The sequence below is a fragment of the Condylura cristata genome, unplaced genomic scaffold (assembly GCF_000260355.1).
Source record: "Condylura cristata isolate star-nosed mole 26May11 unplaced genomic scaffold, ConCri1.0 scaffold00024, whole genome shotgun sequence".
Lineage (NCBI taxonomy): Eukaryota > Metazoa > Chordata > Mammalia > Eulipotyphla > Talpidae > Condylura > Condylura cristata.
The window spans coordinates 31,161,760-31,173,873 of record NW_004567125.1 but is presented as its reverse complement, the minus strand read 5'-3'; the positions used below and the strand labels follow the sequence as shown (position 1 = coordinate 31,173,873).

General features: G+C 47.5%; 1 protein-coding gene across 1 annotated transcript in view; it reads left to right on the top strand.

Moving 5' to 3' along the window:
• The first annotated feature begins 1,539 nt into the window (after positions 1-1,539).
• Positions 1,540-12,114, top strand: part of SIN3B (SIN3 transcription regulator family member B) — a 35,698-nt gene continuing 25,123 nt past the window's right edge. Inside the window, exons 1-4 of the mRNA XM_004688641.2 lie at positions 1,540-1,665; positions 2,234-2,340; positions 3,394-3,547; positions 9,352-9,552. Coding sequence (XP_004688698.1) covers positions 1,567-1,665; positions 2,234-2,340; positions 3,394-3,547; positions 9,352-9,552 — 561 coding nt within the window. The 5' untranslated portion in view covers positions 1,540-1,566. The remainder of the gene's footprint in view (positions 1,666-2,233; positions 2,341-3,393; positions 3,548-9,351; positions 9,553-12,114) is intronic.

The window sequence follows — 12,114 nt, the reverse complement described above, 5'->3', positions numbered from 1 at the left end:
GCTATCCTGCCAACCCTGGCCCAAGTGCAGGTTGGAGGGCAAAATAAATATCTTCATTCCAAAGCTCTAGGTCCTGGGTGGTTTGTTACACATTGTAACTAGAATGGAAAAATATTAATTTTTACCTTCTCTTTAAAGTATTTGCTACATACATTTATGTGTGTGATTATTTTTGATATTTACCCTTCTGGAAAGACTGAAGCTTTATGAGAGCAACAGTATCATCAGTTTTGTTCCCCATTCTATTTCTAATACTTAGCACAGTGCATGGCAGATGATACACTCATTCCCAATATATTTTCAAGTTTATTGCACCTTTGTAGATATAAAAAGAGATACAAATTGTTCACTGACTCACACTCATTTAATGCTCACTAGTGTGACTCTATTAGGGATTTGAGTTAGAGATATAGCATGACAGATATAATATGAAGACGTTTTATAACGAAATATGAAGGGATAGAGGAGGGGGCATTTGGATTGGGTTTTGAAGGATGCATAGGAGCTTTCTGATGATGAGCTAGAACTAGGTTTCTAGTGAGGGAAATGGTATATCTGGTTCATGGGGCCCAGAAGCAGTCAGGCTGGGCAAACATTGAAAGGGTGTTCTTCACAGAGGGAAACGTGCCTGGATGGAAAATCCTACACATAATGTACTGATGGTCTTTAGTGCTGACTGTGAATGTTTAGGTTTCTCTCACAAGTGGGAAGTTCTAGAGATGTGGAAGTAGCTGTGGAATGGCCTCAGCTATTGATAGTCCAGGGCTTGGAAAACTGGCTGAGTTTCCTGAATTAGCCCAGGGGAAAGAGAGTGGGGTCAGGACTAGGCAAGTAAAGATAGGAGGTGTGTAGTAAATCAAGATCCACAGATTTTTTAAAAGATTTATTTATTTATGCATACAAGAGCTGGGTACAGGCCAGAGGGACAGGGATTGAAAGAGTTCACAGGAGATAGAGTGGGGAGCAGAACAGGTGGATCAACTGAAATACACTGCTGAGAGGAGCAGCTGCGTGATAGAAGAGGTCTGGTGGGTCATGTGGGTTAACTCCCGGCTGAGTATCTAAAGGGCTTCATATAGCTTCATAGTGCTGAGTCTTAATCCCTTGTGTCACCAGGGAGGCCCAGTGGGGAACCTTAGGATCTTAGGATCTGTCGCAGCCAGTCAGCGTGCTATAGTAGCCCATTAGCAGCCAGACTTGATAGGTACATAGGGTGTGCCTGTGCCTGTAAAGCTTTATTTTGCAGAAACTGAAATTTGGGTTTCATACAATTTTCACATGTCACGAAATGGTCTTCTCTTCTGCATTTTTCCAACTTTAAAAGATTCAAAAAACAAAACAAAACTGAACTGGCTCGTGGGGCCGGACAAAAACAGGCAGCAGGTCTAGGTCTGCCCACTGCGCTCCATAAAGCATTAGCATTTTAATTTTAGGAATAACACCCTATAGAATCTCTCCCCGAGTTCTCTCCTCCTTGAGATTCCAGGCCCCGCCCCGAGGCGGGGTCCGCGCATGCGCCGCTGGCCCTCTGGCGGGGGCGGGGCGGGCCGCGGCTCCGATTCCAACATGGCGCACGCTGGCGGCGGCGGCCCCGGGGGCCGGGGGCTGAGCAGCGCCCGCTGGGGTCGCTCGGGCTCCGCCGGCCACGAGAAGCTGCCCGTGCATGTGAGTGGCGCCCCCGCACTCCCTCGGGGCCCCTGTCGGCCGGTAGCCCCGGGCCGACACCCCTCACCCTGGCCCCTCCCGGCCCCGCCTCGGCCTCCCCACTCCGCGCAGCCCCGGGTCCCCGGCGTCCGACCCCCGACCCATCATTCCTCACCTCGGCCTCTCTGAGGCCCGGCACGTACCCTTCCTCGCCAAAGACCCGCGACCTTCTTCCCCTCACCTTGACCCCTCGGCGGCCCGGTCTTTGCCCTGCCAGGGACCCCTGACACCTTGGCCGTCCAGAGGCCGGACCACTTCTAGGTTAGAAACCCCCAACCCCTTACCTGTGCCGCTGTGAGGCCCTGTCTCTACCCCACAGGGACTCCCGACCCCTCACCGCGGCCTCTGGGAGGCCCTGTGCCTTTTCCGCCAGGGACCCTTTTCCTTGCCGGCACCTTGGCCCCTCAGAGGTTCAGTCGTCACCTTCCCCACCAGAAACCCTGGAATGTCCCCTTCTTCCCAAGACGCCCCCATTCCGCCTCCACAGACTCTGGCCCACTGGGATCCTCCCTTTTCCCCTTCCCCGCAGGTGGAGGATGCCCTTACCTACCTGGACCAGGTGAAGATCCGTTTTGGCAGCGACCCCGCCACCTACAACGGTTTCTTGGAGATCATGAAGGAGTTCAAAAGCCAGAGGTATTCTTGGGGCTCCTCCATACGCCGTGGGTACAATCTGGCTGAGCGAGATGGGAACCCCATCCGGGCCGGGGGACTCAGTGACCTTGTCCAGGTCGTAGAATCTCTGTGAGGTTCAATTTCGGTTTTTTATTTTTAAGAAAGGGGAGTACTCCCCTTGTGGAGCTGTTGTGGGATTTCTGCAAGGGGAGCAGGACAGGGGGAGGTGAGTGGAAAAAACACAAGATCAGTTCCTGTCATTACTGTAAATGTTGATGATGAAATTAATTTTGTTCATCAAGGATTTTTAAAAGTTAAGTTTGCTTTTTTCATACCCTGTTTAAAGATGCTATTTGTCTTGATTATTGAGTGTTTTAGCACTCTCTGCCCCTCAGATCTTGACCACAAAGTGAGTATCTCACCTGCCACACACTAATCCAGGCCTATTGGAAGAAGTGTACAAAAAATGCTTAGTAAGGGACCTGGCACACAGAGCACTTAGAACACATTAGTTGTTCTTGTAAGCACCCACTCGAGGGCCACCATCATCCCCTTGTTTGACAGGAGACTGAGAGTCTTGGCAGGAAACCCCTTCCCCCTTGAATTCTTATACAACTCCCATGCTTGCAGGGCTTTGGTATTTATGCTTTGCCATCAGGTATTTATGCATTGCCATGACAAAGGATCAACACCTTTGTCATAGTTGACCCCTGATTCACATGAAAGGGAATTTATCACATTGTTTACAGAGCTTTGGCCTCCCTTCACATCTTAGAGTCCAGGACTTGCAGTCAGCTCTCCTGACTTTTTCAGAACTCAACACACATCCTTGGAGTGTTTGGGGAGTTGTGCATTGTAAATAAATATTTGATGAGTCCAAGAGGACTCAGGGAGCCCAGTCTAACAACTTGGGAAGTTGATTGCCTTTGGCATATTACTCGGTCACATTTTAGGGTGCTTCCTTGTCAGTCGAGAAGTTTGTTACATGGCATTGTCGAAGGAACTAGAAGTGGATTTCGCTTTCAGTTTGCCCTCAAATACACTCTCGCCCACTGAAGTCCTTCTCTGTTCCAGCATTGACACCCCTGGAGTCATTCGACGTGTTTCGCAGCTCTTTCATGAGCACCCTGACCTCATTGTTGGATTCAACGCTTTCCTTCCCCTTGGGTACAGAATTGACATTCCCAAGAATGGCAAGTTAAACATCCAGTCACCTCTGTCAAACCAGGTATGCCACTGCAGTGGTTTGAGTGATATTCTTGTGACATGGAGCCTGGTAGTGCTTGCCTCCTGTATTGCATGGCTTGAAAGCCGGTGATGATTCCTTGTCTAGATGAACTAATGTCTCCCAAATCAAATCAGAATACTTCATAACACCTCCACAGATAGCCCTCTGTGTCCCAAATTGATTCATTTGGACAATTTGGATCAAGAGTGGATGTGTTTGTGTCAGGGAGGCATCTTTCTAACATAATTTTAGGTCCTGTAGTAATAAACAGAGTCCGTGGCCACCAGAGTCTCAGCTGGATGCTCGCCCTTTGTGCACACCAGGCAGGCCACCCTTATCTTTAAGTGTATGATTGCTCCGACTGCCCTGGTGTCACCTCCAGTGTGAATAGATACTTTCATTGTTGCTGTGCTCATTTAATTGCAGACAGGGTCATTGGCTAAGCTCAAACCATGGTTCCTTCTTTCTCTGTCTGCAGTCCCTTCTTGCTTAAGCTCATCAGCCCCCTATGAAAAAGAAAGCCTGTTTGAGCTTTGTCTTTTTTTTTTTTTCTCTTTTCCACCTCAGGTCTATTGCCATTTAAGGCATAATGCTTTGCTGTGGGGGGCTGTCCGATATGTTGGGGCATCTTTAGTAGCATCATTGGCCTCAACCCACTAGTCCTTCATCCCATGGAAATAGCAAAAAATGTCACCAGACATTGCTGGGTGTCTTCTAAGGGAGGAACTACCTCCATTTCCTTTCTCCCTCCCTCCCACCCTCAGACTCCCTCAACAACCTCAGTCTCTGAGACATAGTAAGGGAGCGAAAACTTACTGCAGGAAACATTTTGTAGGTTTCTGATAAAAAAAAATTGCCAAGAGGTGCATCAGTTCCTAGAGGGTCAGGATTTAGAAAGAGAGCAGTAGTGACTGCTTGCACTCCAAGGGGGACTTGTATATCATTCCTGCCTGCTCCACTTAAGGACCACTCCACCATCAGCACGTTGCCTCATTAAAGCCCAGGAGGGGCAGCTTGGTTTTAAAAAGGAACTTGGAAGCTTACTACTGCTGAATTCCAAAGAGCTTGCATTTCACATTTGCAATTGGAGCCCTAGGATCCAGATGTGTGGGGCTTTGTGCCCTCAGACGATGAAAGCATTAGTGCGATTAATCTTTAGAACAATCACAGTTTCCATTGTGCTCTAAGAGCTGGAGCCAAAGACCTAAATTGCACTCCCCAAGTGGAAATCGTCTTTCTTAGTTCCTGGCTATTGGAGTAACTATCTGGCAGCTCTTCATATGAACTACCCATGCTAACATAGCATTCCCTTAAATAGCCTTGGGGTCCCTGCTGTTATGCACACACCTTGTGGGTTGCTATACCAGTAAGAGTAAGGAAGCAGCCAAATGTAGGCCCCTCTCTCAGCAGGAGACACACATTCAGGGCACTCGCCAGCCCACCCACTTTCAGTCAGCACTGCAAACCTGCTAGCACCCAGCCCTATTCATCACTTGGGGCTGGTATTTGGACAGCTACATGATGGCCACGCACAAGATATCCTCCTGCCTCACTGAGAGTCTAAATGGGGCTCCCCACATAAAATGCCCTGCTGATTTGTTTTTTTGGATTTTTGTCTGCAGTTTCACTGTTTTTGAAATACAGCTTTGTTTTTATTTTTCATCTCCTTGTGTGTTTGCAACCCATGAGGTATAACTCATAAGTACTGAGACAGACATGAGGGAATCCCAGGCTTTGAGGATCTTTTATTGCGGGGGGGTTTCAGTCTCAGCACTACCATGATAAGGGCTGACTACTGTGCCTTGTGGGTGCTGAACAGTATCCCTTGCCTCCACACACCTGATACAATGGCACCTCCTCCTCCAGTGGGACAACCTAAAATGTCACCAGATGTTACCAAGTATCCATGGGGACAAAGCCACCAGTTAGAACACTCAAGAATAACAAGGACAAGTACCATGATGAGGACCAGGGACCATGCAGAAAGAATGTTTTTCCTGGGGCTGCGGCCTCCCCAGTCTTGTCACACTGGTTCTGGTCATCCAGGCCTCAATGGTGATGCTTTCTCCTCAGAGCTCCTTACTCACACCCCTATTTTGTACTTTTCAAAATAGTAGAGCTCAGAAAAGAAATGTGGAAACCCACCTTTTTAGTTTTCCCACCTGTGGAAACTGAGTCCTGCAGATTGGGTATTCATCATCTGTCTTGGTACAACTGTGTCCTTGTATGTGCCAGGCACATGTCAGAGAACAGAGCCACTGAATGTCCCAAAAAGTGATGAATCTCAGTTTAGGGGTCTCACTTAGGGAAGTCCCTTTCCCCTGGGAACCTGCTTTTTTATGTGTTACTGGAATAAGCCAGGAAGAGGTAGAGCAATAAACCTTTGGGTGCAGCCTATAATATGAGGGATGCCATTACATTCCAAGGGAGACCTACATTTTCTAGTAGAGAGTCACTTAGCCATCTAGCAAATCACCTCACGTCTGTCTCAGTCCCTACAAAGCAAGAGTAGCCCACCCAGTCCTAAGATCTGCCCAGGGTCCCAGCTTGTGAGGTCCTCGCTTGGTGGCACATGAGAAGCAGGTGGCTAGAGGTTTGGGGCATGTTTCAGTTTGGGCATAGAGGCCTAGATGGGAAAGTAGGTGTGCTTGAGGTGGGGGGGTGGGGGGTGGGTAAGTGTGTACAACAGGAAATCACTGGAGTTGGGAGAAGCAGGGGAAAGGGTGAGAAAGCACCAGGAGTCTGAGAAGCCAGAGAAAGATTCTTTTCCAGAGAAAAGCCACTGTGACTGCTTTCTGGAGGGGGATTAAGGGGCAAGAGAGGATGTGGGAGGCTAGGGAGAGCCTGCTGTTATCCAGGCAGAGTGGCTGGTAATGCAGCCCGGGGTGGGGGGGGCAGTGCTAGAAGGTTAAGGGGATGACAAGATGCTTGGGCCTCTGGGCGAAGATGGCTCTGATGTGAGCAAGACCCAGAACAATGGGGGCAGGGGCTACTCTGGAGTGTGCCTTTCGATATTTAAGTGTCTCTTAAATATCCAAGTGGGGCTTTGTGTGGACTCAGATACCTGAGGGACTTCGCAGGGCCATGTCAAGTATTCAGGAGGTCTTTCTGACTGCCTGGGTAAAGCCACTCAGGGCAGAGAAAAGACTGGTGATATGCTGGAAGGTTTAGAGCAGAGGTTGGCAAACTGTTACCTCTAGATAGAAGACTGCTGGTTTTTGTATAGCTGGTGGTTTTTACATTTTCCAGTGATTACTTAAAATAATTTTTTTTTAATTGTGGTAATAGTCACTTACCATAAAATTCCTTTTGATAGCCATTTTACAGTATAGAGTTTAGTGTTTCCAGTTTATTTACAATATCATCCAACACTGTCATTGATTCCGAAACATTTCTGTCACCCCTCCCAAAGGAAACTATACTTGCCCCTCTTCAAACTGCCTTCTGATCATGGATTTGACCGTTCTGGATATTTCGCATAAATGGATTCATATATAATGGTTTCTGTCTGTTTTCTCCCACTCAGCAGCATGTTTCTGGTTTATCTGAGTTGCAGCGAGTGTCAGGGCTTTACTCCTTGTTATGACAATGGTCCTCCCCTGTGTGGCTGGACCATATTGTGTTCACCCTTCACTCATTGACACTTCACATTTCAGCAGTTGTGACTAGTGCTTCTGTGGATGTGTGGGCAAGGATTTATGTGAGCACTTGTTTCCAGTTCTTTTAATACCTAGGAGCAGAATTACTAGGTCACATGCTAAGTGCATTTAACTAAATGAAAAACCATCAGACTGGGCCACAGCAGCCACCCCGTTGCTCTCTGGCCCTTCTGCAAGCCTGGCCTGAGGAGTGGTTCTCCGTCTTGCACAGGGCTCATTCCAGGAATTGGAGTGGTGGGAGTTTAGTTGGAGCACTCGGCCTCTACTAAAGCAAACCACAGCTCCAGGGCTACTTTCTCCCTCCCTCTGCCCCTACCTGGCTCCTTTGGCACCTTTCATGCCAAACCTGTGCCCCTCTATACCTGCAGGGAATAAGCGTGTTGACTTCTATGAGCCTAACAAAGGAAACTGCCAAGAATATCTCAGTGGATTCTGTGCTGAGAAGTGATGTTTAGAAGTGTGGCTGCTCTCAGTTGTGTATCTGCTTTCCTCATCTCACACTTTCTAGAGCTGCCTCTATACCCACTGTTATGGCCTGAATAGGGTACACTCCCAAATTCTTATGTTGATGTCCTGTCCCTGTAAGTACCCAGAATGTGACTATATTTGAAGATAGGGTCTTTAGAGAGGAAATTAAGGTAAAATGGGGCTATTAGGATGCCATAGTCCAACCTGAGGGATGGTTGAGAAGACAACGAACATATGAAAAAAGCCCAGGAATGCACGTACACAGAAGGCTGACCATATGAACCAAGAGGCCTCAGGAAAGATCAGTCCTGCTGGCACCTTGGTTTTGGCCTTCCAACCTCCAGAGCTGACACAATAAATGGCTTGTTATGCAAGCTGCCCTGTCTGTGGTATTTTATTGTGGCAGCCCCTGAAGTCTAGTCCCCTGGATGATCATGGTGCTTGGCAAAGTATGCAGCAGTGGCGTGGCTGCCACTGGAACCTCCAGAGGGTGGTTGGTGCCCGGTGCTGTGCTGTGCTGAGTAACACAGGCAGTAGAAGTAGACTTGATTTTGTTCCTTCATTTGTTCATCTGATCTCCCCAAACAAAGTGCTGTTCTAGGCTTTGGGGTACAAGAAGTGGACAAAATAGAATGGGCCACTGTCAGGGTGGGTGGGCCAACAATGATGTGAGTAAAATATGCTACCTGTAGGAAGGTGGTGCATGTTTGGAGAAGAATGAAGTGAGAAAGGGGTTCCAGGGACTTTCTGGGAGACAGGTCATTTTTGTTTAGCATGGTACAGTTCTGGAAGACTTGCTTAGGTGTCTGACCGAAAGGATCCCCACCTGCTGGAGACGAGCCCCCACGTGCAGAGACCGGCAGGTTGCTGAGGGTCACTCCTGGCAGCCCAGCTTTTATCAGTGGGGCAGCAGTCATATTCAGAACTACCCACAGAATTCCAGTGTAGAACATAAATGTCATGGTGGGGGTGGGGGTGGCTTGGCCCTGTCTTGCTATGAGCTAGTATTCCTGGTGCACAAGGGGAGGTATGTCTTTTTTGCTTTTTTTTTTTTTTAATGAGGAAAAAAGCATACAAGTAGAGGGCATGGTTGACAGGTAAGAGGTTGTCCTTAATGACTGTCCTGGGGCTTAGCAGCAAAAGTTGCAAACTCCAGGTCCCCTCAACCCCAGTCTGGTCATCCTTACCTGCAGGGCCCTCCTATTCCGTACATCCTGAGTTGCCCTATCTCCGCTGACAGCAGCACCTTTCAGCATGAAAACACTTGCTGAGATGGACTGGCAGTGGTTTGGAAGGTTTCTTTTATCAATAGCCCAAAATTCTATTCTGAAAGGATTGAGTATTTTGATTTTTGTAAATAACTCCTGAATACAAATCTTTCAAAATACAGCATGTTGGTTAGACTTCTGTGTTCTTTCAATCAATATGGAAGATTGGGATGGAGGTGAGTTCATAAGATTTACTTAGGATAGCCCACAGACACCCAGGGGGATTACTGTCTGCAGGTTTCCTGTGACTTCCCTCCCTCCAGACCCCTCCACACGTAACCTTTCCTACATCTAAGTGAAACCCTCAACTTTGTGCTTGATTTGGCTTGTTCTCAGAAAGAAGTTCCACCTTTGTTTCTTAGTCTCTTTTGGGTGTCAGACCAACTAACTCACTGTGTGTTGTTGTCAGGAGAATTCGCACAACCACAGCGACTGTGCTGATAGCCTCAAACAGCAGATACCATACAAGGAGGACAAGCCTCAGGTGCCCCTGGAGTCGGATTCCGTGGAATTCAACAATGCCATCAGCTATGTGAACAAAATTAAGACACGTTTTCTAGACCACCCAGAGATCTATAGATCGTTTCTGGAGATACTGCACACATACCAGGTAGGGATCTGGGCCACACTTCTATGTGGGTGTTTGTGGTGACACCCACTGTTAGGTGCACTGTTAGGTGCATCAGAAGCATTCCAATTTTCTTGTCTAAATTCATGAACTCCTGTTACATTCTCACTAGCTTTTTTTGGGGGGGGGGGCGAGTATTTTCTATGCTTTTACTGCACTGAAAAATAGATACCAAAATTTGTCTTTTTAACCATTTTTTTTTTTTGTTTTATTTATTTATTCATATAGAACTGGGGTACAGGCCAGAGATGTGGAGGGTGAGAGGATTCACCAGAGACAGAGCGGGGAGCAGAACAGGCAGATCGACGAAGTACACTGCTGAGGGGAGCAGCGGGCGGGCCAGGAGAGGTCTGCCACGCCATGTGGTCACCTCTGGGGCAGGCGGGAATCGAACTCTTGAGGAAGTGGCTTTTAGATTCTCAGTGCGGTGCTTTAACCCGCTGCGCCACCGGGGAGGGCCTTTTTAACCATTTTTAAGTGTGCAGTTCTGTGGTATTAAGCACATCCACCTTCCATCTCCAGAACTTTCTTTTGTTCCCAAAATGAAACTCTGTCCCTATTAAACACACACTCCCCATGTCTCCCGCAGCCCCTGGCAACCACCAGTCTGTCTCTGTAGATTTGACTCTTCTGCATATAAGTAGAATCACACAGTATTTTTCCTTTTGTGACTGGCTTATTTCACTCAGCATGATGTCCTCCAAGATCATCAATGTTGTAGCATATGTTAGATTTTCTCCCTTTTAAAGGCTGAATATTATCCCATTGTGCGAATGGACCACATTTTCCTAGTTATTTAGGCATTGACGGACACTTGGGTTGCTTCTACATTCTGGCAATTGTGAATAATGTTGCTATGAACGTGGGTGTAGAAATAGTTTAGTTTTTATTTTAATTTGTTCCTTGAGGCACCAGTATACCCATGAAAGGAAACACACATTAGAGATAATGAAAAAAGAACCTAAGAAGATGGTCTTTTTATGGATGACTTACTATGTAGACAGCACAGCTGCCCACTGTTTATTCTGATTGCTTTATGCTCTGTGCCCAGTGCTGGGGCAAGAGAGGACCGGTGACCACTACCTGAGGGCTTCATCCAGTAATAAAAGAAGCCTAGATGATTGGGGTAGAAAAGAGGGCTGTGTGTAGAAATATGTTGGCGTGAGTGGGTGCCAGTCCTATTGGGGGTCAGGTAGAGAATATTTAATCAGCTAAAACTATTAGACAGATGACTATGGAAGAAAAGTGGATTCACTTGGTTCCAGGAATAGCCTGTGCAAAGGTCCAGGAGTGAGGGCAGACACTTGATGAGAGATACAGGCAAAGAATTTGGATATCGTCCTCACCCAGGGATTTTTGGCTTCTTCAAAGATTCTGTGGGATCATCACACCTTAGAGGTATAAGGATTGATATAAGACCAAGTAGTGTCTCTGGGAGCTGGAGAAGTCAAGCTTATCACAGTCAGAGTGATGGACTCCAAGCTCAGAGAAAGCTTGAAGGGCCAGCTAGGACTCTAGGTCCTCCAGCCAGAGCCCCTGGGATTGATGTGGAATACGGATGGCCTGGGCCTCAACCTCGCAGTGGCCAGCATCTGCTTTAATGAGGTTTTCCCTACTCCCTGCCACACTGCAACTCCCAGCTGAATTCAGTTTGTTCAGGAGAGTCTGTAGTTATGACTTTTTGTGAGAATTATCTAGATTTTTTTTTTTTTAACAGACACCAAACAGGTCAGGGCATGCAGTACCAGGTAAGGCTGCCATATGTTACTGTTTTTCAGTCTCTTGGTTCGGTTAGCTCTGCTCCCTACCACATTAGACCCGACCCTTACCTCCTTGTACATTAAGGTTTAATCTATAAAGTGCCCTCCCCCCTTGCCCCCCAGGTCACTGGTTGAAACTCAGTACTAGTTCAGGTCAGTGAGGGCAGCTGTTGTCTAGTCCATAACTTCATAACTACATCCTGCATGTGCTTTGATGAGCAAGGTCAGTACTGTCCTACCCCACCCTTCAAATTCACACTAAGCAAGGACTGGGATCAGGGCACAGTACTCAAAAACCGTCTTAGCAACATAATAAAAGAAGACAAGCTAAAAACATTAGTGCTGCTGTACAGAATAACATGAATCCTAAAGCAGTTCCAGCCCTTGGTATTGGAAGAGATCTGAAGTCATTTGTGGGTATGAGGGTAGGAAGGTGGCAACCTCTGTGTCCTTGGGAAGAAGCTTCCAGAAGTAGGACAGGACACTATAATCCCAGATGGGGTCTCAGGTGACTCCTAACAGCTGAGGCAATGCTAGACGTTGAGGGGTGTATGGGGGCAGCTCTCTGTGTCTCTGAAGTTGGGCAGTTGGGCGCAGTTCTCTGTGCTCATCCATTGTTGCTTTGGGCAAAATGCCAACAAATGCAAACCCCACACATTCAAATTGTTCACCAGGACACCTGTTAATGCAGTCAGACTTGTGTGTTCGTAACAAGTTCTAGAACAGCACAGACTGCTTCTGCAAGAGGATTCTGGAAAGAGCATTCCAGAGTCGGGGCATGAGT